This window comes from Mustelus asterias, chromosome 9, assembly GCF_964213995.1.
Source record: "Mustelus asterias chromosome 9, sMusAst1.hap1.1, whole genome shotgun sequence".
NCBI classification, from domain to species: domain Eukaryota; kingdom Metazoa; phylum Chordata; class Chondrichthyes; order Carcharhiniformes; family Triakidae; genus Mustelus; species Mustelus asterias.
The window spans coordinates 94026155-94053558 of NC_135809.1; the positions used below are offsets into that span (position 1 = coordinate 94026155).

General features: G+C 41.3%; 1 protein-coding gene across 1 annotated transcript in view; it reads right to left on the reverse strand.

Moving 5' to 3' along the window:
• syt7b (synaptotagmin VIIb) overlaps positions 1-27404 on the reverse strand; it is a 365243-nt gene that overhangs the window by 137573 nt on the left and 200266 nt on the right. Inside the window, exon 6 of the mRNA XM_078221264.1 lies at positions 19590-19712. Coding sequence (XP_078077390.1) covers positions 19590-19712 — 123 coding nt within the window. The remainder of the gene's footprint in view (positions 1-19589; positions 19713-27404) is intronic.

The following is a 27404-nucleotide window of genomic DNA, read 5'->3' on the forward strand; positions in this document are numbered from 1 at the left end:
GGGGCTCTCTTTGGTCCTGCTTGCGCAATGCACACACCCCTGGAAATGGTGTCTTCAATCACCTTAGAAATAACTGGCTACCAAACAGTGGGTTGAGCCTGCACTGTGCACTTGATGCCACGGTGACTCTGCTGAATTTTTTGAAGGATCCCTGGCTGCAGAGGCTGGGATGATCAGCCATTCATTGTAGACCCAGGAGTCAGCTATAATCTTAAAGTGTTTCTTTTGTTTGAACCTGGTTTTCATGGTCCCTCCATTTGGTTTGTGCTAAGGCTATCCTCGTTGGCAGTATCTGCGGATGTAGGTACACTCCTCATTGCGCATTTTCTCCTGGCAGATCTGTTGGATTTTATTGTGGTTGTTGGCAAGTGTCCCCATGTCATATTGGGAGTACGCTTCCAATTGTTCAATCAGATGATAGGGAAGCTCACTATGGCACTTGAAAATCTCTCTGCATGTTTTCCGGTTTTTATCTCCTCACAGACGCAGGTGAAACCTTTGGATTCTGGGGGGGGGGGGGGGGGGGGGGGGGCAACTTTGCTAGCTCTTTCTTGTCCAATAAGGGAACTAGTGGTTTGTGGTCTGTTTGATTGTGACCTTGAGACCAGTGACATAGTCTGAAAACGTCTTGCATGCCCATGTGACAGTGAGAGCTTCCTTTTCTATTATGGCGTATCTCGTCTCCTTGTCCGACAGCCCACTGGCTGGGTGGGTGACTTCCATCCAGTTGTTTTTGGAACAGGACCACTCGAGGCCTGTGGATGAAGCAGCCACTGCTTTGGTGATACGTGGGACTGGGTTGCAGTGGGCTGGAAATCCTGTGGAAAACAGCCTTACCATGATGTGACTGAAAGTTTGTTCTGGATACGAGTCCGAGCGCCATGGTTGGTTTTCTAAAATAGATTCCTCAAGGTAAAAGCAAAATACAAGGATGCTGGAAATCTGAAATAAAACCAGCAAATGCTGGATAAACGCAAGAGGTCTGATGGCATCTGTGGAGAGAGAAACAGAATTAAAATTTTGAGTCTGCATGGCTTCTATTCACTTGAAGAATAGGAATATGGAAGATAATTTTCTAGATTCCTCAAGCGTTCTGTGATCCGCAGAATTAAGTAGAACTTCTTACAGCTGGTTCACTATCCCCAAACATTGCTTGAGGTCTGGAATTGAGGGTGGGGTTGGGAATTTGCTGATGACCTTGGTTTTCAGTGAGTTCGCTGTGATGCCTTTATTGCTGACGCTGTGACCCAGGAATAAAACAGATGTTTTGGAAAACTCATTTCTGTCATTCAGTACCAGCCCTGCTTCCTGTAGATGTTCTCAGACTGCTGAGAGTTTCGTAATGTTCATCCACCGTTGCACTCTGAATCAATACATCGTCCAAGTGACAAATGACTCCCTGAAGACTCTGCATAATGGCCAACATCATACATTGGAATATTTCTGCTGCTGTGATTCAAAACGGCAGATGATTAAAACAGAAGCCGTTGAAGGGGTTAATAAATGCTCTCAGCAGCCTGGATTCTTTGCCAAAAGCTACTATTTGCATTCAGTTTCAAAAATATCGTGCTCTTTGAGAGTTTAGTCAACCTTTTGTCCACTGAGGACAAGGGAAGTGCTTTTCTGGCGACAGCTTTATGAGCTGTGTCAGGTAAACACAGATACAGATAGACCCGTTTGATTTTAGGACTGTGACCATCCCAGAACATTTGGTTGTGCGACTAGGGACCTGCTTCATGAGTGAATGGGGGATCTCACATGGTGTGAAGAGGCAGTCCTGTGAAGAGTTTTGGAAAATCACATCTGTACTTGCTGGCTGACCTCGTCAACCACTTGTAACAGGTTAAGTTCAACACAGGCTTTACGGATTAATAATGAACAGTCCTGGTTGTAGATCAGAAAGAGTGTCTCGTGGATTGTTTTATTCTTGTATCTCAGTGTCACCTGCAGGATGCCTTTTCACCAGGAGTTTTAAGCCTCCTGCCCCATATAGAACATAGAACATAGAACATTACAGCGCAGAACAGGCCCTTCGGCCCACGATGTTGCACCGACCAGTTAAAAAAAAAACTGGTCGGTGCAACATAGGGGAGTCATGGGCAGTGTCAGCCACTGAGACACCGGTCATGGTTCTTTTTTCCAACAGGACTGTTACGCTGGCTCCTGTGTCTAATTTAAAATTTGTTAAAAGGCCATTAACTAAAATGTCCACATTCCAAAATGAGAAACCAAGATCTTGGACCTCACCCAAGAAGCATGGCAGTGTCTTTTCCAAGCTTGCAGACCATGTGGATAATCTTTGGGCCATCTGTGTATTTCAGAGTTTTTGCCCTGCACAATTTGCCGTTGTGTCCAATTCTGTTGCACTGAAAGCAACGGGCTGAAATTTCAGGATATTGATCTCTCCTGTGGGAGCGTTTGCTAAGCAGTGCTGGCATGCTCGCTCTGCAGACCAGTTTGGGTGCTGCTTTCCCTGACTTAGAGTGTCCTTATGTCTTTGTTGCTTAACAAGCTGGACTATGAGTTGGCATCTGCACCACGATTTATATTCTCCCCTTAAAATGGTCCTGTGCTGCTCATGGAGTTCTGACTATCTGGATTCCTTTGATTACAGGAGGTCAGACAATGCAGCATCCACTATTCCTATCACTACTCTGTCTCTGACGAGTTCCTATTTTAAATCTCTGTGCTTACAACCTTCTGCCATCATTCTGGACAGATCATTGATGATTGAATTGACAGGTTCTCCTGTTAGTTAGACTCTCTTATTAGAGCCCTTTGAGTATTTTATTGCTTAATAGATTAAAATAAATGTTGAATGAATTTATGACCTCTGAATTTTGCAGATCATTCATTAATCCTCTGTCTTGCAATGATGTTGTCTGCAATCAGGCCTACTGAATGAAGCAGCATGCTCACCTTTTCTTTTTCTGACTTTTTATTTAAACCTGAAGTGATGCTGTATCTTAAGAATCTTCACCTCCAAGGTTCCTAATTTTGTGATCGATTTGGGCCTTGGGTTAGTTTGAATTGACTTGGATGTGTGGACTTTTAATCCATGTTTGAAAGTTTTGAAGTGTATGCTCTGCTTTAAGAGTTGTCTGAATTCCAAGATGACATTGCCATTCACATGGACACAAAGGGGCCTCCCCATGCTTGCTGGTTTTGGAAGGCTCTGCGAAAATGGTGGTCACGCTCAGTTTGAAAAAAATTAACAGTGGCTACCTGCGGTCTTCGCTTGTTCGGCATTTTACTTTTTTGACTTGCGAGTCCACCGAATTCTAACTTCTGCTCGCTTTTTTAATGGGTTGAACTGTTCCAGTGTTCCCAAAACATTTAACACTTCTCCTTTTTATTCCCCATTTCACGGTGAGCTCAGACACCAGGCTGACTCAGGGATCAGGTTTTAGCAACAGTTCTTCTTTAAGACTATACTTCGGACTCTAAATTATTTAAATATTTCTCAGGCCTTCTTGCAGCCTGGAGTTTGGAAGGAATTAATTCACCCTGTGGACTCTGCACTTTGGAATCTGAAGGTGGATTTCCCAAGGAGTCTTCTGCTGCAGTGAGGAATTTCACATATTTGCCTTTAGCTTACAAGCCTCTCTTTGAAAAATGCTCCTGGTGTTTTTTTTTTCTCTGCACCTGTGATGCTGGAGCTCCAAAAGGCTTTTTTGAATTTTTCCTCAGTTTTCCAGCATTTTGGTTTGTCTGTGCATTTTAGCAAGGTTTTGGGTTTTTTCCTCACAAGCTGCCACCATGTTATGGGGTATTGATTACATCTTGGTGGGTTGTATTGAAGTCTTTGTACTCTGAAGTAATTTCACTTCATTAATTACTCGAACTATTTACAAAGATATGGTAAAGGATACAAGTTATGAGCTGTCTCTGCGCTTGTGTCTGCATGCAGCTATGTCCAATGCCACACTGACTCCAAGGTGCGGGTCATGTGTTCGCTTATATCACTGTGTGGTTGGCACTGTACTCAGTCCCACAATAACCCGAAAAGGGCTAGACCCTTATACTACAGCAGCCCATAAAGTGTTTGAGAGCTTTTCAGATATACGCTCTAATCCGGCTTCTAAACTGTCATAGATTGCAGAGTTCAAGAAGGCCAATCACCAACGCCTCCTCAAGGGAATTAAGGATGGACAATAGACGCTGATCTTGCCAGTGGCACCTACATCCCATTTTTAAAAATGGAATTCTCTACTGAGCACCTTCCAGCAGGAAAAGGAAAGTGGGGCTCTTCAAACAATCAGAAGAATCATTACTGAGACATTACGCTGGAATTCTACCGCCTCTACCGGAGTGGGTGGGGTGTGGACAATGGGAAGATCCTTTCCCGGTCTCGGATCGAGCGAGGCCGTAAAATTCCGCCCATAAAGTCTAAAGAAGTAATTATAAAGCGGTAAACATAAAGCGGTAAATATAAAGTAAATTTGGATCATATACAAGAAGCAAAATAAAAACTGGGAAAGAAGGAAAGGACTATTGATAAATGAGAAACAGAAGTAAAAAAAAAGCTCCAAAACTAATCAACTCCAGCAGGAATGCGGCTCCATGCTTGTAAAATTAAATTTTCAGGCCCAGAGGACTTGCTTGACAGTAATTGACAGTCTGTGGAGGAACAGGGTAACTTGGTCCACAACACCTGGATTTAAGCATTTGAATGCCATCTAATTTACTGTTAGCCTCACTGTTATTACTAATGTAAAACCTAGGCCTATATGTGCGAGAACAAAACTAAAAAATCTGAAATTAAACCGAAAATGCTGGAAACATATTAGGATAGGTAGCACCTGTGGAAATAGAAACGCTTCAGGTTGAGCGGTTCTGACCAAAGATCATCTGCCCAAATTGTTTAGCTCATCTTTCTCTTTCCAGAGCCGTTTCCTGACCTACTGAATGTTTCCAGCATTTTCTATTTCAATTACTGCATATACTTTGCTTCGATGAACTCTCACATATTCAATGTAGCCCTATGTTCTAGCCTTACTAAAATAGGATTCAGAACAATGGTTTAGGAGTAGAAAATAAGAGACCAAGGTGATGACTGCCTTTTGGAATGGCTTAAAATTCAAAAAATGATTGAAGTGCTTGCCAGCACTTTTACTCCTTTTGAACAGGAAAATGGAACCTTCTTTTATTAGCTTTTAACCCTCTTGTCTGCTTGTTTGGTTGGAGACACTTAATTAGCCCCTGAGGTAACCTGTCAGATGGTTGGTGGTCCTCTTAAGGGACTCCATCTAGAAGAATCAGATGCCAAAAATTAAATTTAAGTTTACTTATTAGTGTCACAAATAGGCTTACATTAACACTGTAATGAAGTTACTGTGAAAATCCTCTAGTCACCTCACTCCAGTGCCTGTTCGGGTACACTGAGGGAGAATTTAGCACCTAACCAGCACATCTTTCGGACTGTGGGAGTAAACTGGAGCACCCGGCGGAAACCCACGCAGACATGGGGATTTCTAACAGACTCTGCACAGACAGTGACCCAAGCCGCCTTCCCTGCCATGGGAATCGGAGTAGGCGAGGCGCGGACAATTGGGAATCGAACCCGGGTCCCTGGCGCTGTGAGGCAGCAGTGCTAACCACTGTGCCGCCCCATATTACTCTATTCCTTGTACAGGGATGGTGTTGTCCTCCAAGAAGTGGATACAATGTTTCAAAGTGTTTTAACTCACATTGATAAACGGGTCAGTAATCCGCCACATTGATTGTCACTGAGGATAAGAAAGGCAGAGAGTTTACTCTGAGTGAGAAACTTTAATATCCATCACCATGACTGACTTGGTAATCCCACCATGGGTAGAGCTGTTCACGCCCTGAAAGACAGAGCTGCCTGACTAGGCTTGTGGCAGCTACTGAGAGAACCAACATGAGAATGATCAACTTTAATCTATCAGTACAGCTGCATCTGTCGATGACAGCACTGATTGGAGCAACCACTACACGCCCTTGTGGAAGCTATGTTCCACATGTAGCACTGTTGTCATGCTAAGTGGGATAGATTAAGAATAAATCCAGCATGCCTGAAATGCTGTGGACCATCAGCAGCAGAATTCCACATCACTTCACTCAGTAATTACTTGGTCCATCATCTCGGAGGTGAGATAACATGAACTGTTTTTACACAGCAATTTATAACAATCTGGAGTACACTAGCTGCAAGTTGATGAAAGCTGATATATAGTGACTTTCAAAAAGGAATCGGGTAACTACTTGAATGGGAGAACACATGGAAGAACAGGTGAATGGGGAAAAGTGGACAGATCTTTCAAATGCCAGCACAAGTACGAGGGGCTGAATCGCCGCCATCAGCAAAGATTTTATGATATCCCTTATTTCTCTATAACAATGACCTTGGGTCACTGTCTGTGCCGAGTCTGTTAGAAATCCCCATGTCTGCGTGGGTTTCCTCCAGGTGCTCCAGTTTACTCCCACAGTCCGAAAGATGTGCTAGTTAGGTATTAAATTCTCCCTCAATGTACCCGAACAGCTGGAGTGCGGCGACTAGGGGATTTTCACAGTAACTTCATTGCAGCGTTAATGCAAGCCTATTTGTGACACTAATAAGCAAACTTAAACTTAATATTTGGCATCCGATTCTTCTAGATAGAGTCCCTTAAGAGGCCACCAATCATCTGACAGGTTACCACAGGGGCTAATTAAGTGTCTTCAATCAAACAAGCAGACATGAGGGTTAAAAGCTGATAAAAAAAGGTTCAATTTTCTGTTCAAAAGGAGTAAAAGAAAGCAAGGAGAAGCTACGCCATGTGCAATTCTGCCACATCCAGATGTGAAATTATGTTGGTTAATTAAACAACTAACAAGTCAAGGAGTTTCAATAAATATCCTCACCCTCAACATTGGCAGAGCTTACATGTGATACAAGATACAAGACTGAATTGCTCACAATCATCTTCAGCCAATATTACAAATTCTTCCCAGTCTCATTCGAGGTCACCACTATAACTAATCTCAATCAATTTAATTAATTCGGATGGCATCAAGAAACAGCTAAGTGCACTGGATTCAGCAAGGGCTACCGGGACTGACAATACTCCACTGTAGTGCTCATGACTAGTCCTTAACAAAAATGTATCTACGTAAGTCTTAAAAACATGCAGAGTCTTAGGGCAGAGCTGATTCCAGATTTCTAAGATTCTTTAAGTGGAAAAAATGCTTTTGATTTTTCTCCTTAATGGGTGCTCTCTAATTTAAGGATTATGTCCCTCTGTGCTTCATCTTACATCAGAGAAAATAGTTTATTTTAACATTTTAAATACCTACAGCTACCTAATTAAGAAGTGATGTGGAGATGCCAGCGTTAGACTGGGATGGGCACAGTAAGAAGTCTCACAACACCAAGTTAAAGTCAAACAGGTTTATTTGGTAGCACTCACCTGATGAAGGAGCAGTACTCTGAAAGCTCGTGATACCAAATAAACCTGTTGAACTTTAACCTGGTGTTGTGAGACTTCTAATTAAGCAGTGGCTATGCTAACAATGAAGGCAAACTGATGTTCAAACCCCTCGATAAGATTGCAGGATGTAACATTTTCACATAAACACGAATTTGGTTTCTATGAAAAAAATGAACATATATATGGTGTGCATTATGAAATTTAAAGCTTATATTTGAATACATTACATTTGATAAAAAAAACAACCATGGGAGAAAATAAAATTCTGCTAATAAATAGCAACCTTCACAAACTATCATGGTAAAATGTGTTGCTGTGCATCAAAGGCTGGAACCTCAGTGTTTCACTCCCTTAGGATTTTTGTTCAGTCATTTATATGTAACACGATGATGAAGTGCCACATCCACCAAACAAGAAATGCAGCTATACGTGTCATATCAGAAATGCAGCACGCAAATGTAGACATTTCTAGAATTAATCAAATTCAATCCTAACTTTGTGCTTCACTATCAGAATGTAATTGAATGAACTTGCTCGTAAATCTCAGGAATCAGAGAAAATGGCTGCTTTTTGGCTTGCAACATGAAATAACCCTTTATGGCATGTAATGTGGACTAAATCATTAGGGCTACTGATTTATGGCAATTGTAATAAAAATACAAATTAACATTTAAATGATTATGAAATGTTTGAACTATTTTCAGATTCAAATTACATGATTTTCATGGTAACAGTAAATTAGTGGTCTTGGCATATGTTACCTATTCAATTTAACGTTTTGCTTATTTTTAAATAATTGCAGGATCTGCAAGATGGTAATATGGAGGATATTGTTCCAGGTAAATAAAAGGTGTATTAGGCTTACTAGGGCAGAGAGAAGTAATTTGGCTTGGCAGCTTGGTTGGGCAAGGGTGCCATGCCTGCTACAGAAATGTTGTGGTGAATGTAGTACTTGAAGGCTAAAGCTCAATGGACGTGAGCATTACCAATCAGCCTCCCAACTTTCACCATGCTGTGGGCCCATCGGACATGCGTGCTGGCTTGCAAGCCCAATGCTGGGCGCCTGGAGTCTCCAATTCCCCTCTTCTCTCCCCCCCACCCCCAGAACTCACTTCACAAACTCCAGTTAACAGTGCAGTGGCTGATAAGAGGATACAATTGTAGCTGGTTACCGCCGATCGCAACAGTCGGACTTACTCCCGCCATCTTAGATTGAAGGCTCTGGAAGTGACAATTGAGCCAGGGAGGTGGCGGGAAGAAGTGATTACGGAGAGATACCACCATGATTTATAGGGAGGGGTGGTGAGATATTGGAGGGAGATTCAAGTTAACAGATGGTGGAAGGGGTAACAGGGGAAGTACCACTGCCAGGGAGGGGGCATCTACAAGGCTCATGTGTACCCATCATGGCATGCAAGTAGGGGAAGGATATTCAGGCCACCGATTCCATGCTGGAATGGGTCTCGCAAGAGTCTTTCACCCACAAGAGACTAACCGTATGTAGCCCAAGAAATGTTGAAGACTACCATCATTGTTACCTGACCAGAGAGGGCTTATAAGCTAGAGTCAGGAGAAAACCTGTGAGGATATCATTCTCAGGTTTGGCACAGGAAGCAGACACCATGGAGCAAGCTATTTGGAAGGCTAATGGAATGTTAGCATTTATTGCAAGATGATTTGAGTACAGGAGTAGTGAGCTCTTGCTTTAATTGCATAGGAGCTTGGTTAGACCGCATCCAGAGTACTGTGTGCAGATTTGGTTCCCTTCCCTCAGAAGGAATTTTATTGCTATAGAGAGATTGTAATGAAGGTTCATCAGATTTGTTCAAGGGACAGTGGGACTGTACTATGAAGCATGATTGGGCAAACTGGGCCTGTATTCCACTCTAGTAAGACCATAACGATGGGATATGAATCTGATAGTATTTTTGGAGGAAGCAAGGTAAAAGTCTTGTGACACAGTGGTAGTATTCCTACCTCTGGGTTCAAGTCCAATTCTGGGTCTTGATGGCCACCGAAGGTGCATTCATGACGAAGCCAAATGGATTGATTATGAGCCTGTAAATCCTTCTAATATGCCTGACGGCAGGCTGTAAGAGTGAAAGAGTTTCCTGGCCAGCCATACTGTGGAAGGCTATGGTCACACTGTTGTATTTTGTCAAGCATTACCATGGACCAATCCAATGGAAACCCGTGACTATATTAGGACATGGTATTGAAGGAGGACGAGGAAGGTGGAAGAGAAGAGAGAATGTAGCTGTAAGGCTTCATGAATTGCCTCCGCTCCTTCAGAAGGTTTACAAAAGTGTTAGCCAATCACTAAATTGGGAAACTTATTTCAATTGCTTACAGCGCTTAGTACACTTATCTGTAATTGCTGATTGTATGCTGACAGTTAAATTGGAATGCATTCTGCATTTTATAGAATTGAGAAGCTCACCAACTCAAGCTGCCAGCTTCAAGAAAGCCTTTTTATTTTTATTTTTCCAAATACTTAATACACTTTTAGAAGGCAAACAGGAAGAGCATGGGAACTTGGGCAATTGGACAGGATGGATATGAGGTAGCAGAAAGGAATGTGTATAGTGCACTTGTGTTTGGAAGCCCAGTGATGGGAGACAAACCAGGGGAAAGTGAGCAAGAGTCATACTTTTGAAGATTCATCTTGCACTAAAGAATAGAGCTGGTTGGACTTGGATAAATATGAAATATGATTTAATATTTAAACATGACAGAGAGGTGTGATGGAAATAGTGTAACAGGAAAATATTGCAGATTTTTAACTTATTACGAGTCGTTCCACAATGGCACTGCGCTGAAAGTCAAGATCAGTTGAATTCTACAGATGGACAATAATTGAATCAGAAAGTGTAAACCTAATTTAATCTCCTATGGAACAAAGATTCTTTCCTTATCTTAGATTTCCATTGTTAATTCTTGTGATCATAATGTAAACTTGTTGTACTATAATTACCTGACTCTACTGGCAAGTAGGTGCAAAAACTGTGTTACATGTTTACACAGGTATCTTTCTGTTATAAATATCAACAGAAAATTTATAATGAAAAAAATTGACCTAAGTGGTTGCAGTCACATATATTTAATTAGGAACAAATGAACAAGGAGCAGGAATAGACCGATCAGCCCCTCCAGCCTGCTCTACCATTTAGTAAGAGTCATAGAGTTTTACAGCACAGAAAGAGGCCCTTCAGCTCATCATGTCTGCATCAACCTTCAAACACCACACCAATCTACTCTAATCCCACCTTCCAGCACTTGGTCTGTAGCCTGTATGCTATGCCGTTTCAAGTGCTCATCTAAACGGCAGCATGGTGGCACAGTGGTTAGCACTGCTGCCTCACAGCGCCAGGGACCCAGGTTCAATTCCGGCCTTGGTTAACTGTCTGTGTGGAGTTTGCAAATTCTCTCCATGAGTGCTGGGGTTTCCTCTGGGTGCTCCAGTTTCCTCCCACAGTCCAAAAATGTGCAGATTAGGTGGATTGGCATTGCTAAATTGTCCCTTGGTGTCCCAAGATGTGTAGGTTACGGGGATTAACAGGGTAAATGCGTGGGGTTACAGGGATAGGGCAGGGGGTGGGCCCGGGTAAGTTATGCCATCAGAGAGTCAGTACAGACTTGATGGCCAAATGGCCTCCATTCTATGATTCTAAATGCTTCTTAAATGTTGTGAGAATTCCCACCTCTACCATCCTTTCAGACAGTGAGTTCCAGATTCCCATCCCCTCTGGGTGAAAATGTTTTTCCTCAAATCCTCACTAAATTTCCAGCTCCTTAAATCTACTCCCCTTGGTTATTGACCCTTCTACTAAAGAGAAAGGTTTCTTCCCATCTACCCTAACTACATCCCTCATAAATTTGTACATCTTGTTGAGGTCCTCTCTCAGCCTTCTCTGCTCTAAAGAAAACAACCCCAGCCTAACAGCCTCTCTTCATAGCTGAAATACTTCAACCCAGGCAACATTCTGGTGAATCACATCTACACCCTTTCTCGTGCAATCAAATTCTTCATATAGTGTGGCAACCAGAATTGCACACAAAACTTCAGCTGTGGCCTAACAAGCATTTTATACAGCTTCAGTCAGAACCTCCCTGATGTTGTTATAAGCCTCAGCTAATAAAGACAAGTATCCCACATGTCACGAAACAGGAAGGAAATCTGTTGTCCATAATTGCTGTCATGTAAAAACTACAAATCTCTGATTTGTACTATATGAAATTTAAAAGGGCATCAGCTTTTTTTTAATGGCTTTATGAACTTGCACCTGTAGTTTCAGTAATTATGTACTTCAGCCATTCCACCTCTATCTGCTTCTCTATCACCTTCAGCAACTTTCACGTTGTTCCCTTGTTTTCCTCCCAAAATGCACTCCCCATAATTCTCTGCATTAATTTGGATCTGTTACCAGTCTGCCAATTTCTCTAACCTGTGCATGTCCTGAAGTCTTTGAGTTTACCTTGCTGATGACAAACTCCATTCTTATTAAAAAATGTGGACTTGACCCTTGGGTAGCACTACTTCTAACCCGATTCCAACAAACCTCGTTAACCCTGACACTTTGTTTTCGTCTGACAAATTACTTTCTATCCACGATGCTACATTTTTATTTATAGCATGTGCCTGGACTTTTGTCACTAGTATTCTATGCGACACTGACAAATGTTATCTGAAAATTCACATACATCTATTGTATTCAATATTCATACAGGATTTGTACAGCATTTCTTCAAAAATAATTATATTTGTTAAACATGATTTTCCATTAACAAATATGTGCTGGGTGTTCTTGATTATTCAATGCATCCGTAAATACTCCTAATTTCATCTTGAATGAGGGATTCTAAGAGTTTACCAACACATGAACAAGGAGCAGTAGGCCATTTGGCCCCTTGAGCCTGATCACTTAATACAATCATGGCTGATCTGATAGCAATCTCAAATCTGCACATTGCCTACACACGATAACCTATCACCCCTTGCTTCCCAAGAATCTATCCACCTCTGCCTTAAAAATAACCAAAGACTTTTCAGGAACAGAGTTCCAAAGATTCACAATCTTCAAGAGAAAATAAATTGCCTCATCTCTGTCTTAAATAGGCAAACCCTTATTTTTAAACAGTGACTTCTAGTTATAGATTCTCCCACAAGAGGAAACATCCTCTCCACATCCACCCTCTCAAGACCCCTCAGAATCTTATGTTTCAATCAAGTCATCTCTTACTCTTCTAAACTCCAGCGGATACAAACCTAACTTGTCCAATCTGTCTTCATAACACAATCTACCCATTTTGGATATTCAGCTGGTAAACCTTCTCTGAATTGTTTCCAACTCATTACATCCTTCCTTAAATAAGGTGCCCAATACTGTATTCCAGATGGAGTCTCACTAGTGTTCTGTATAACTGAAGTATAACACCTTTACTTTTGTATTCAATTCCCCTTGCAATAAATGATAACTTCTATTAGCTTTCCTGATTACATGCTGTACCTGCATTCTAGCCTTTTGGGATACATGCATATGGATATTAGACTAATTTGTCCATTTGTTCTTTTCCTCCACGAATGAATACACTTAATAATAAATTGTAATCCTGAATAGTCTAAAGTTTGATAACAAATCTGGTCAAATTCTCTGCTATCTATCCTGTGACTTCTTTCAAGAATCTATGGTATATGCCGAATTAGGTCATTTATAATGGAGATGTGTGATTTCTTTTCAGAACCAAATCCTGCATTATCCCAAATAAAGTTTCCACACAATTCCTCAAAGCTGTCTCTTTCACTATCATTTGTAAAATACTTACGATCACTACTAAATCTTCCATTTGTAGAACTAATCTTCTTCTGATCCTTGGCAGACATACTTTAATCTTTTACATTTAACATACTTACAAAATGTTTACTTTATTATTTTTCATATTCTATTTCAGCGCATCTGATTTCATTTCTGTGGCACACTTTCTACCTCCTTCATGTTTTTTTTATTACATATTGTTAATATTGCATTAGTTTAACCTTTTAAGTTCCTGTTAAGTTTTACTTAATGCTATCCTTTGATTTGGATTATTTTCACCATACAAGAATATATCTATTTTGTACTTTTCCATATCATATTTAAAAGGTTCCATGTTGCTGATCTCAGCTCTTTTATTGAATTTTATATTTTTCTAGTCCAGAACCTGTATTTTTCACTTAATCATTCATTTCTATTTTCATATTGAGCCTAATGTGGTCACATTCCAATTCTTCCCTTGCTCCGACATCAATTTGTCCCACAAAGCTGATTCAAACAATGTTTCCTTCTTGTTGCATTAAAATCATGCCAAAATCAGAAGCAGTCCTGGATGCATTCTATAATGCATATTCCACTCTGATCAGATGTATTGTCTTTATTTTAGCCTATCCTGGAGCAATTAAAATTGCACAATATTATTGCCATCTTGGTCTTGCCCATGTCTCTGAACTGGCTACAAAGATCACTGACGATCTTGTCTCTGCTCTTTGGTGTATTGTCCACTGGAAATTGAGAATTTTACTATTTCTCTTCGGATTGCTCAACTTGTCCATATGGGTTCTGTTTCAATCCAACTATTTGGAACATATGTACTTTCTAGAACTTTGATAAGATCTTTTACTACAATCAACACCCATACTTTCTCCTCTCCACTTTGCATGAAAATGTGTAAAAGAAAAATAAGTTCCCAGCCTTGTCCAATCTAAAAAACTATATACCATAATCCTCCATAATTATTAATGTTTCTGGATGGTCTGCATATTTGCATACATATTATGATAACTTGTTTTTGGAGGTGGAACATGTGGGCATCGTTCTTTGTAAATACTTTGTGACTGTCTTCACAAAAGAAAAAAGTAAAAGTTAAAGTTTATTTATCAGTCCCAAGTAAGGCTTACATTAACACTGCAATGAAGTTACTGTGAAATTCCCCTGGTCGCCGCACTCCAGTGCCTGTTCGGGTCAATACACCTAACCAGCACATCTTTCAGACGGAGATGATGCAATTTGTTAAGGAGGAGGAATGTGAAATATTGTAAGGGATACATATATCACGAGGGGAAATATTAACATGTCTAACATCTTAGAAATAGATAAATCACCAGGCCTGGAAGAAACATATCCCAGGCTGTTAAGAGAAGCAAGGGAAGAAATAGTAACGGTTCTGATCATCATTTTTGATCCTCTCTGTCTCCGGACATGGTGCCAGAGGATTGCAACACTGCTGCACTTATATCATTATTTAAAAGGAGAGAAAGGGATAGACTAAGCACTTACAGGCTAATCACCCTGACTTAAATCAAAATTTTCTGGAAAAAAGTTTAAGGAACAGTATTAATTGTCGATTAATCAAGGACAGTAAACATTGATTTGTTGAAGTAATGTTGTGTCTAACTTGAATGATGTTTCTGAAATGATAACAAGGAAGGTCCATTACGGTAGCATGTTTAATGCCACCCAGGGTCCCACATGGCAGACTGATTGGAAAAGTTAAAGTCTATGTAATCCAAGTGAAAATGGCAAGGTGGATTCAGAATTTGGTTAGCTGCTGAAAACAAATGGTAATAGTCAATGGATATTTTTGTGAGTGGAAGGCTTTTTTCATTGGGGTTCAACAGAACTCAATACTAGGCCCCTTGATTTTTTGTGGTGTATATCAATAGCAGACTGAGGGTGGCACCTTGGCACAGTGGTTAGCAATGTTGCCTCACGGCACCAGGGACCCGGGTTCAATTCCGGCCTTGGGTGACTGTCTGTGTGGAGTTTGCATGTTCTCTCTGTGTCTGCCTGGGTTTCCTCCAGGTGCTCCAGTTTCCTCCTACAACCCAAAGGTGTGCAGGTGGATTGACCATGCTAAATTGCCCCTCAGTGTCAGGGGAATTAGCAGGGTAAATAGGGCTATGGGGAGAGTGCCTGGGTGGGATTGTTGTCAGTGCAGGCTCGATGGACCGAATGTCCTCCTTCTGCACTGTAGGGATTCTATGAGACATAAATGATTTTAAAAATGCAGATAATACAAAATTGTCACTGTAGTTGAGAGGGAGGAAGAAAATTATAAATTGCAGGAAGATGTCATTGAGATGGTCAGATCGGCCGAAAAGTGACAAATAGAATACAAGTGCCAAGGGAATACATATTAATGGTAGGATACCGAGAAATGAAGAGGAAGGGTATACGCCTATGAATCTCTGCAGTGAAAGAACAATAGATAAGTAGGTCAGATGTATTAGGCACCATATGGGAATATCTGCCATTCTGAGTTGAGGCTTAGAGTATAAGCGCAGGGAGGTAATGCTTGAACTGTAAAACACACTATTTAGGCTGCAGCCGCAGATTTACCACAGAGTTCAGATCACATTACAGGAAAGATATAATTGTTTGAAAGGTCAAGAAACCTAATCTCTCCAATCATATATTTACCTCAGATGTCTTGTTATATCTATACTGATTAGCATGGGTCACTGGGAATAATCCCAGGATAATTATGTTTGAGGAGTTATTTTTACATTTATCGCCTAATTCTTAAAACTCCATTTATACAAGTGCCAAATTCCATTCATTCCAAATGGTCCCGATATGAAGCATGACTTCTGGCTTTCCCAAAGAATGTTGCAAGGACTGGAGAATTTTTGTTTTCAGGAAAGTTTGGAAATGATGGGATTGTTTTCTTTGAAACAGAGGAGGTTAGATTTAAATTAGGTGTATACAATTATGAGAGGCCTAGATAAATGAATAGTAAAGATCTATTTAATTTGTAAAGTGGTTGTTACACTCCCTGAAGGCATATCCCATTCATAACTTTAAACATGGACTGCATTCAGTATATTATTTTCTGGAACGGTCTTTTATTTTAAAATGGACATTAACAGTGGCTAACCTGGCTACCAAGTGTCAGGTGACTTTCACAATTTCTGCTCAAGCCTCTGGAAACTGCTTGATTGAATATCACAGGTGAACATACAAACAAAGAACAAAGAGAACAAAGAACAGTACAGCACAGGAAACAGGCCCTTCGGCCCTCCAAGCCTGTGCCGCTCCTTGGTCCAACTAGACCAATCGTTTGTATCCCTCCATTCCCAGGCTGCTCATGTGACTATCCAGGTAAGTCTTAAACGATGTCAGCGTGCCTGCCTCCACCACCCTACTTGGCAGCGCATTCCAGGCCCCCACCACCCTCTGTGTAAAAAACGTCCCTCTGATGTCGGAGTTATACTTCGCCCCTCTCAGCTTGAGCCCGTGACCCCTCGTGATCGTCACCTCCGACCTGGGAAAAAGCTTCCCACTGTTCACCCTATCTATACCCCTCATAATCTTGTATACCTCTATTAGATCTCCCCTCATTCTCCGTCTTTCCAAGGAGAACAACCCCAGTCTACCCAATCTCTCCTCATAGCTAAGACCCTCCATACCAGGCAACATCCTGGTAAACCTTCTCTGCACTCTCTCCAATGCCTCCACGTCCTTCTGGTAGTGCGGCGACCAGAACTGGACGCAGTACTCCAAATGTGGCCTAACCAGCGTTCTATACAGCTGCAACATCAGACTCCAGCTTTTATGCTCTATACCCTGTCCTATAAAGGCAAGCATACCAAATGCCTTCTTCACCACCTTCTCCACCTGTATTGCCACCTTCAAGGATTTGTGGACTTGCACACCTAGGTCCCTCTGTGTTTCTATACTCCTGATGACTCTGCCATTTATTGTATAACTCCTCCCTACATTATTTCTTCCAAAATGCATCACTTCGCATTTATCCGGATTAAATTCCATCTGCCACCTCTCCGCCCAATTTTCCAGCCTATCTATATCCTGCTGTATTGCCCGACAATGCTCTTCGCTATCCACAATTCCAGCCATCTTCGTGTCATCCGCAAACTTGCTGATTACACCAGTTACACCTTCTTCCAAATCATTTATATGGTCATTTGCAAGGAACAGGAGTAGGCCATTCAGCCCCATGACCCTGCATCATCATTTAATAAGATCATGACTGGGGTGGGAAGTTTCCCCTTCAACAGGCATACCAAGATGAAATCATGAGATTTACACTGCTTTTGTTTGTGGTTTTATTGTAACTCAAAATCTATGGATCTACTGTCTCCAAGCTTGATATTTAACAAAAGAGAGCTGGAGAAACCAGTTCATCACAATTAGATGTGAATGGTCATAATCCATCTCCCATGACTTCAGGCCTCCAAACCACTCTGAGTAGATAATTGCAGTTGAGCATGTGACAAAACTAACTTCAGATCACAAATTCTTCTTTCCCCAAGAACCAGAGAGAAACTGGTCCGTCTACACAGAACAACAACTGCAAGGCATCAGCTGCAGAAAAAGGCAGTAGGTCCACACCTTTTCAAACATGGAGACCACTACATCTTAAAAAGCCTCCCGGCCTGGTTCCTATTCCAAGTCCACTTGTACAGAAACTTGACTCCCTGGTAAGAAAACCACAAGTAGCCAACTTTATGACCTGCTAGAAAAAGTCTGCCTCTTCAAGGGAATCCTGCAGCAACTCTGACATGTATCTCTGGTAATTGGAATCTACCTAGGCTAACCCTTCAGGAGTGATAATGCCTTCTTCAACAGGCCCACAAAGATTGCATTTTTCTATAAAAAGCCAAATATATGAACTATTCTTTTGTTTACAACTTGTAAGAGTGCACTGTCCTCTTTTACTTATATTTATCTCAAGGGTATGTGCGTGTGTGTGCTGAGTGATTGACATAACGTTATATGCTAGCGATGTTAGCAGGTCCGGAGACTTCAGTCCCGGGCCAGCTAATCACATTTAAATTCTATGCAAATGACCATGTAAATGGTTCTTCGCGCCTCCCCGCCCATTTCCGGTGTGGATCTGATGCCGCCAGAAATCCGGTGTCGGGAGACGCTAGCAGGGTGTGAATGCGCATCCCGCGAATCGGCTGACGCGAGAATCTCCCGGCTAATTTTTTAGTGCAGTGGGATGGGAGCATCGCAGCCCACATGCTTCAGCTAGGTGGATACTTTACACAGATGGAAACTATGAACTGAATGGTGTTATGTGGATAAAAATTACTAACAGTTCATTACACAAAGTGTCACTAGAAATTGAAAAATGCATTACACAGAGGCTGACACAGAGAGCAACATTTACTGTTTTCCGCATTAGATTTTGTCCATTACTCCATGAAAACTAAAAACGAATACCTTAGGATGGGTCAGAAACACACCAAGCTGCGATGTTAATTAAGCGAAGAATCAGTAATGGAATGGGAAGGGGAATGGCTGTAATTTATTGAACAGGGGAAAGAGGAGAATCCGAGAAATATTAAAAGGTGAGGAAGTGGAGATGGAATAGATATTAATAGAAGAAGGGAGTAATGAGAAGAATCAGTAGGAGTGATGCTAGCACTAAGTAAGGGAAAGACAAGGGATAAATAGAGGAAAAATAAAAATATCAGGAATTAGCAAACATTCTTTAACAGAAAGCAAAAAACAACTCCGGTCAGCTTCTGTGATATTCTAACTATGCAAATTTTGCACTTCACAGACTTGGATGAAAGGGAATTTAAATGTTATGAATAACAAAGGAACTTTGGACAGCTTGTCTGTCCAAAGATCCTAACATATACTATCATCTTTGAGGGCTTTTCCAAGCTAAATTTTAAATTTTATCATGGCGTTACCTTCCACCTCAAAACTTCTGCAGTTCCAACCAGTTCAAGTTCAAGAACTAGTTCGTGGGGCAGAAAATGCTGAGAAATCTCAGCAGGTCTGACAGCGTCTGTGGAGAGAGAATAGAACTAACGTTTCGAGTCTGGATGACCCTTTCGTCAGAGCACTTGAACAGTTTGATATAGCGATATTGAGAAATAATTTTCCTGACTTCGTACAGTATATTGTTTTCTTCACATGGAAAAATGTGTATGAGTGGCTCATTTCACAAAATGCATACACACAGAACTGGTCCCACATACTCAAGACACTAACACAATGCGTACGTACTGCTTTCACACAAAGCCTTGTCTCAAGTTCATTATCTAGCTTTCCTAAAAATCTCGTTCTTGTTTCCTCTGGTTCATCATGTCCTCCTAATACACATTGTGTGATCAGTTTTCTATTCTTTTTGTCAGATTCATACCTTTTGTCTGACTGCATGCCTTGGTTTTGTTGGCTGTTGCTGGTCTGTAGATCAGGAATATTTGCAAAGTCATCTTGTTCTGTCAAACCCATAACCAGGGAAAGGACCACCATCCGACCTTCACTGAAGAAACCCATTCAGAGGAACAGGGCAGGGAGAGAGAGATAAGTGAGAGAGAAAGATTCCAATATGCAACAGGTAGAGGTAAAACTCTGGTCTGGACTCAACTGCACCAAATGGGACTAGTTTGGAATTAAAGTTTTAATGGAGATGGAAAATACAGGGAGTAAAATTTGGAGGTAAGTGTGCATGCCATGGAAGATGTAAGTTGAAAGAACAAACCCATTTTAGGTCCAGTGGAAAAGGAACATTAATGATCATAATTGTGCAATTTCAGATACATGGGGCGGAATTTTACACCCCTCCCGCCGATGGGATTTTCCGATCCCGCCCAAGTCAATGGACTTTGAGTGGCTCACCAAATTTACCGGCCCCATTGCATCAGGGGCGGAAGTGATGAACAAAATAAGCACTTGATTTTACTCTGATTCATTATGATTTCAAATGGATTTGATTTGAACATCTGCATGAGACTGCAAATGAAAAATCTTTCAAATTCTAAACAGAAATATTCTGGTCTCAGCTGGGATGGTGGTAAGGACACTACAATAGGCCTCAGTACCTTGAGCTAAGGAGGGTTCCCGCTTCTGAATGTTATCCAACTACTCCTGCTGGAAAGTATGAATGGGTCAATATCAGACGAGGACAGGATTGGGCTCAGCTGTGTTGCTCCGCGCAGTCGAATAGTCTGTGTCAAATATCTTGTGTGTTTAAGTTGCAAAGAAATAAATTGCATGTTAGAGACAGGTCTTAACTAAAAATAAAGGACAATGCATAAACATTTGGAATGAACAGAATAGGTATAGAATAAAACTGTCATTGAATTCCAGCTCTCACAAATCCTCTGCTTAAAAGTCATTTGGATGCATAAGGTATAACATATGCATTAAGAAGTAGCATACTTCGGTTTCAGATTTTCACCCCTTTCAAGTTTATCTTTTCTCCCTCTGAAGGTGCTGACAGTGGAACCAATCCCACAGGCAATTGCCACCCATCTCATCCAAGTAGCTATTAGATACGTGTGATCTGAGATGGCAAATGCTGAGGGTGTGGGGTGCACCACAGTTAAGTCTGATCCTGTCCCTGGATCCACACATATTCCAGCCTGGTAGAGTTCATAAACGTGAACCAGAGATGATATTTTCTCTTGTAGCCTAAGGGTGCTGAGGCAAATTGGAGATCAATAGCTGAGATCAGCCTAGAGGTTGAATGTGGGACCTTCCTGATGTTTGTCTCAGTTCCACACTTAACTGTGTTCCTTATAACCGAGACATCAGGGGAGCCCATTTTCAATTAATTTATTTTTGAGCCTCCTGGCAGTTTTAGCTTAAAAAAAAAACAAGCCAGGTAGAAAGCATCTAACAATTATTGCAGAAAATGTACTCTCGGTGAAAATTAGGGACCAAATGTAATGTTACAAAGTGATTAACAAATGTTTTGCACACTCATTCACAGTTCACCTTGTTCACTGGTTATATAGATTGACAAGTGCATTTGGGAAGACAGGAGAGAAATACTACAGATCACACCAGACCATCTCCAGGTGCAGCTGAAAGAGACACAGAACTAAATCTTACAAAGCTCTGAAAAACACACGTTTTTGAAACAAGAACTGTCAATTTTGAAATGAAAACGAGTTACAGCAATTAGGAGTAAACTTCAAATCTGGGACCTTGTCATGAAAAATTGGTTGTAAACAGAAAGTGAAGAACATTTGTTAAATATTACTACTCAGTTAGATCAGGATCACAATGGACACATCCAGAATTGGGCAATATTGACTCAACAGGACAGAGCATCAGTGGCATCTAACTCTGTGCCTCCAATGACGTTCAATAATTTTCTGACATTTTTGCATTTTTGTTCTAATTTTCAAGCATTCCCATTGTTCTGGCAGCTCAGCGAAGACAGCTAGATCATATTACATGAGACTGATATTGCACCATGCTTAGTTAACATGCTGCATCTGTCCCAAATTTCAAGCCTCATCTTTTCTGCTGCAGCAGGAATGGGCACTCCTCTCATGTAATAAATTCTACTTTACAGTCTGGAACTACAAGACCTCAAACATTGGAGGTAGCAGGTCACTTAACCTACAACCGTAGAGTTGTCAGTACCATGTATTTACTTCCAAGATACCCAGTCACACAATGGGTGGTTACACAAAAAAAAACTCACTTTAGAAAAGGCAAAGGTTTGGTATAATTTTAAAAAATGTATTCATTTGCATCTTTTGCAACCATTATATGCCTCAAGGCACTTTACAGCCAATTAAGTACTTTTATAAGTGTAGTTAACTGTTATAAGGTAGGAAATAAGGCAGTCAATTTATGCATGGCACGCTCCCACAAACAGCAATGAGACTATGAGCAGATAATCTGGCTTTGTGCTGTTGTTTAAGGGATAAATATTGGCCAGTACACAGGGGATAATTGCCCTGTTCTTCTTCACAATGCAATGGAAACCTTTTTGTCTCCCCAAGGGGGCAGATGGGGCTTGGTTTCATATCTTATCTGAAAACTGGATGAGGCTGGGTTGACTGCACATACATGGATAGGACATTTCAGTTCTATTAAGTAACAATGGAGGAATTGCCCTGCAAAGGAGAATTTATTACAGAAATCGATTTCCCAAACATATCATTGAGCATCAACCATTTACACACAGTTCAATCTGAAATAGCTTGATTAAAGCTGAGTAGTCTATTCAAAGACCACAAATAAAGGAGAACCTTGACTTGATTGACAGGTAAAGAGCTTGTATTGTCATTCTCCTGCAAAGGCATTATATTTACATTCAGGCATTGGAAGAAAGAGGAGGAAATGATGTTGGACCCGATATTGATATTGTCTCATTAGTGGCCCATAGTTGTTGTTCTTAATTAACTAAATAAGCATATTGTAATTCTTTGCCATTTCCCTGTTGCATGATGGAACACTTTCTCCAACTGAGAATCTAAGTTGTTTCTCCCAGCTGGAAGATTAATGTATTTACATGTTCACATTAAATTCCAAGCTCATTCTTTAACCAATAGGCTATTATCAGTAACTGGCCTGTCTCACGTGAAACAAATTGCAGTAGAACAATGACTAATATAAATATTCCCTGGTTCTGCCTCATCTGCTCTTCAATCTGGAGCCCTATTTTGCATTGCACATAGATTTTCCATTTCTACATGTCCTGGTGGAAATACTGTATTGAATGGCATTGAAAAACATATCTAGCTGTTGACAAATGGAAGGAAAAAAAGCAGTAAAACTCAGAAATGATTGGTGCTGGTCTGCACTGGAATTCCAATTCAAGGTACACAAGGCCAGTTCAGACCAGTCATTTTCCAAGTTTCTGTTTTTTCTGGAAAAAAGTAAGCTACATATTTTTATCACCATCAGGTGGTCAGGATTATTTTTGAGCATGTGATTGCATTTTTTAAAGATGTTCTCTCCTCTCTTAAAAATGGCAGCCCAGTCTCGGAACAGCAGAGCTGGCCGACAGCTTGCCCACTGCGAATAAATTAGCCCCTATCAGGTGGGAGAATCCGGTGAACACTTAGTCCCAATTTGAGAGCATCATGGCCGACATTTCCTTAATTTCTTCCGAACCTCTGCTTCATCGCATTTCAGCAACGGTGAGCAACAAATGTAAGTTCACAAATGTAATGTAACACTTCTCAAGATTCTCCACAATAAACAGTGTGTAGTGTGAAAATACCTAACAAGAATGCACTCTTCTCCCAACCTCTTCAATGTGCATTCCAAGATGATTATGAAGCTATGAAATGAATGAGTTGCAATATTCGTATGTCATTATACTAATAGCTATAGAGAAGAGGGGATTAAAAAACTAAAGCACAGTCTGGTACTGTAAGCAGCTGTTATGGTCACAGAGTGAAAACACAAGTAATTATATTTAGCAAGGATTAACAGGACTGGGCATGAAAAGAGAGGTTTGGCAGTTAGGTATGAATGTTCTGCTATTCAGAACCTTGGATTAGAGCATAACTAATATACAGATAAGAAGTAGGCCTACTTCACCAAGAAAACCAACTAAAATGCTGAATAAAATGCAGCAGGATACAATAACTTACACTACATAGCATCTAACGTAGTGAAATGCCCCAAGGAAATTCACAAACAAGTGGATTGGCACTAAGCAGTAAATGGAAGACAACTAGGAGAGGTGTATGATAGAAAGTTTTGAGGAGGCTCTATAATGTGGAAAGAAGTAGATACATTTAGAAATGAGTGTTAATAGTATGTCAAATGTGTTTAATAGCTTGTAGATGGTGGACATTAACTGGGGGCTCACTTCTGTCCTGAAATGAATTTGTCAGGGGACCATTGAGCAATCAGTGAGCAACCAGCAGGACTTAGGGCGAGCTAACATATAAGCTGTGCAATTCTACGTAAGGTTTGAACTTCCATCTGATGGATTTCAGGAGGCTGGCTTGGGGAAATTGAAGTTGTTGTTCCTAGAAGTAACAAAGACAGGATTACTTGCAGTCGCAGTGAGAGAGAGAGAGAGGTAGTGATGATGGAGGCAGATGATGTGGCAGAACTGAAATAGATATTCAGAAAAATAAATAAGAACAGAGAACGTGGAAAACACTCAGCAGACAAGACAGTATCTGTACAGAGTTAACATTTCAGGTCACTGACCTTTCATAAAAACTGGCAGGTGTTAAGTGCTGAACAGCTTTAAAGCAATTTCAGATCCGGAAAAAAAGGATCAGGAACAGAACAAAATGCTGTGATATGTAAAAGAGTATAGGACAGGAGTCATTAAATGACAAAATAATGATAGTTCAAGGCAAATGGGTCAAGAGGAGGTATATCATAGCATCCTTTCAGTGCAGAAGGAAGCCATTTGGCCTATTGCGCCTGCACTGACAACAATCCCACCCAGGCTCCAAAGAACAAAGAAAAAAGAAAATTAGAGCACAGGAACAGGCCCTTCAAGCCTGCACCAACCATGCTGCCCATCTTAACTAAAACCCCCCTACCCTTCCGGGGACCATATCCCTCTATTCCCATCCTATTCATGTATTTGTCAAGATGCTCCTTAAAAGTCACTACCGTATCCGCTTCCACTACCTCCCCCGGCAACAAGTTTCAGGCACCCACTACTCTCTGTGTAAAAAATCTGCCTCGTACATCTCCTTTAAACCTTGCCCCTTAAATCTGTGCCCCCTAGTAATTGACTCTTCGACCCTGGGAAAAAGCTCCTGACTATCCACTCTGTCCATGCCTCTCATAATCTTGTAGACTTCTATCAGGTTGCCTCTCAATCTCCGTTGTTCCAGTGAGAACAAACCAAGTTTCTCCAACCTCTCCTCATAGCTAATGCCCTCCATACCAGGCAACATTCTCGTAAATCTTTTCTGTACCCTCTCCAAAGCCTCCACATCCTTTTGGTACTGTGGTGACTAGAATTGAACACTGTATTCCAAGTGTGGCCGAACTAAAGTTCTATAAAGCTGCAACATGACTTGCCAATTTTTAAACTCAATGCCCCGGCCGATGAAGGCAAGCATGCCATATGCCTTCTTGACTACCTTCTCCACCTGCATTGCCACTTTCAGTGACCTGTGTACCTGTACACCCAGATCACTTTGCCTATCAATACTCTTAAGGGTTCTGCCATTTACTGTATATTTCCTATCTGTATTGGACCTTCCAAAATACATTACCTCACATTTGTCCGGATTAAACTCCATCTGCCATCTCTCCGCCCAAGCCTCCAAACAATCTATATCCTGCTGTATCCTCTGATGGTCCTCACCGCTACCCACAAATCCACCAACTTTTGTGTTGTCCGCAAACTTACTCACCAAACCAGTTACGTTTTCCTCCAAATCATTTATATATATTACAAACAGGAAACGTCCCAGCACTGATCCCTGAGGAATGCCACTTGTCACAGCCCTCCATTCAGAAACAGACCCTTCCACTGCTACCCTGTCTTCTTTGACTGAGCCAGTTTTGTATCCACCTTGCCAGCTCACCTCTGATCCCATGCGACTTCACCTCCTAATCTCATGTATTTACCCTGCTGGTCCCTCAACATTAAAGGGGCAATTTTGCATGGCCAATCAACCTAACCTGCACATCTTTGGACTGTGGAAGTAAACCGGAGCACTCGCATGAAACCCATGCAGACATGAGGAGAATGTACCAACTCCACACAGACAGTGAACCTGGATCCCTGACGCCGAGGGGCAGCAGTGCTAACCACTGTGCCACCATGCCGTGGTTACAGAAAAATTGCAGAGGAAGGCAGCAATGAAAGATAGGTCTTCTGCAGCCCAGAAGCATGAGGGAAGGAAGGCAGGTGGACCCAATGAACAACGGGATCGTCTCTGGTTGCGAACTATCCCTTTGGTCTTCTAATCCATGGGGATCCCCTATTGCCCAAGATAATAAGCTGCATATGGTATTTAAAACTAGCAGAGATCAGCAAATGGCTGCTAAAAGGTTAGACTCTGAATAAAGTACTGAGTTTCTGATAAGAACCAATTGCAATGACACTTGCTAATTTTTAAACTGATGCAAGTTCTATCTCATCCACAGTTTGATGATGGGCAGGCAACTCAATAACAGGCAACTCAGTAACAACAATTGATCGAAGGGTGACTGAGATCTAAAAATGATTATTGAGAGCTTACATTTCTGAACAAATCCTATTCTTTTCAATTGTGCTCAGGAGAAATTTGTAGATCAGCAAATTTCTAACCCAATGAGAAAAGGATCGGATCCTGGGAACAAGGCAGGTCAAATTGATGAAATGTCAGTAGGGGAATGTGGACGGAACAGTACAATTTAAATTATTGATGGAAAAAGTCAAGCAGCAATCTGGAGTGAAAATATTTAGTTGGAGGAAAGCCAATTTCAGGGGGTTGAGAATGGATCTGTCCCAGGTAAAATGAAATCAAAGACTGGGAGGCAAAACTGCAACTGAAAAATGGGTTGCCTTCATTGAAGAGATTGTTTGGGTACATTCCCACAGGAGGAAAAGTAGAACAATTAAAGCCAGTGCTCCCTGGATGGTGCAAGAGAAAGATGAAGCAGACAAAGAAGCCATATGACAGATGTCAGATTGCAAATGCATGCAAGACCAGTTTGACTAAGAAAGATCAGAGCGGAAAAGGAAATAAGAGCAACAAAGAGGCCGGAATTTACCGGCATGCCCACCCCGATTCTGGGGGTGGGTGAGGCTTGGAGAACAACATTCTCCGTTGGCCTCAGGCAGGATCGTACGAACCTCGAGCAGACGTGCCGGTAAAGCTCCGCCCACAGAGTATGAGAAGACACTGGGAGTTAATATAAAAAGGAAATCCAAAGTATTCTATAGACTAATAGTCAAAGTGCTGTGACAGGATGGCTAGGGGCTGAGATCTATGCATGGAAGCAGAGAGCATGGCTGAGGACAATACTAACTGGGTACTTTGCACCTGATTTTGTCAAGAAAGATGATGTTTCATAGTCAGTCAAAAAGTAGGTAACTGAGATACTGGATGGGCTACAAATTGATGAAGAGGAGATGTCAAAAAGGCTCGTTGTACTTAACGTTGTTCATTGTCAGCAGGACTGGACCGGATATATTGAAAAATTGAGAAGTAAGAATGGAAATTGTGGACGTACTTATCAAAATCTTCCAATCTTCTTCAGATATGGGAATGGTGCCAGCGGATTGGAGAAT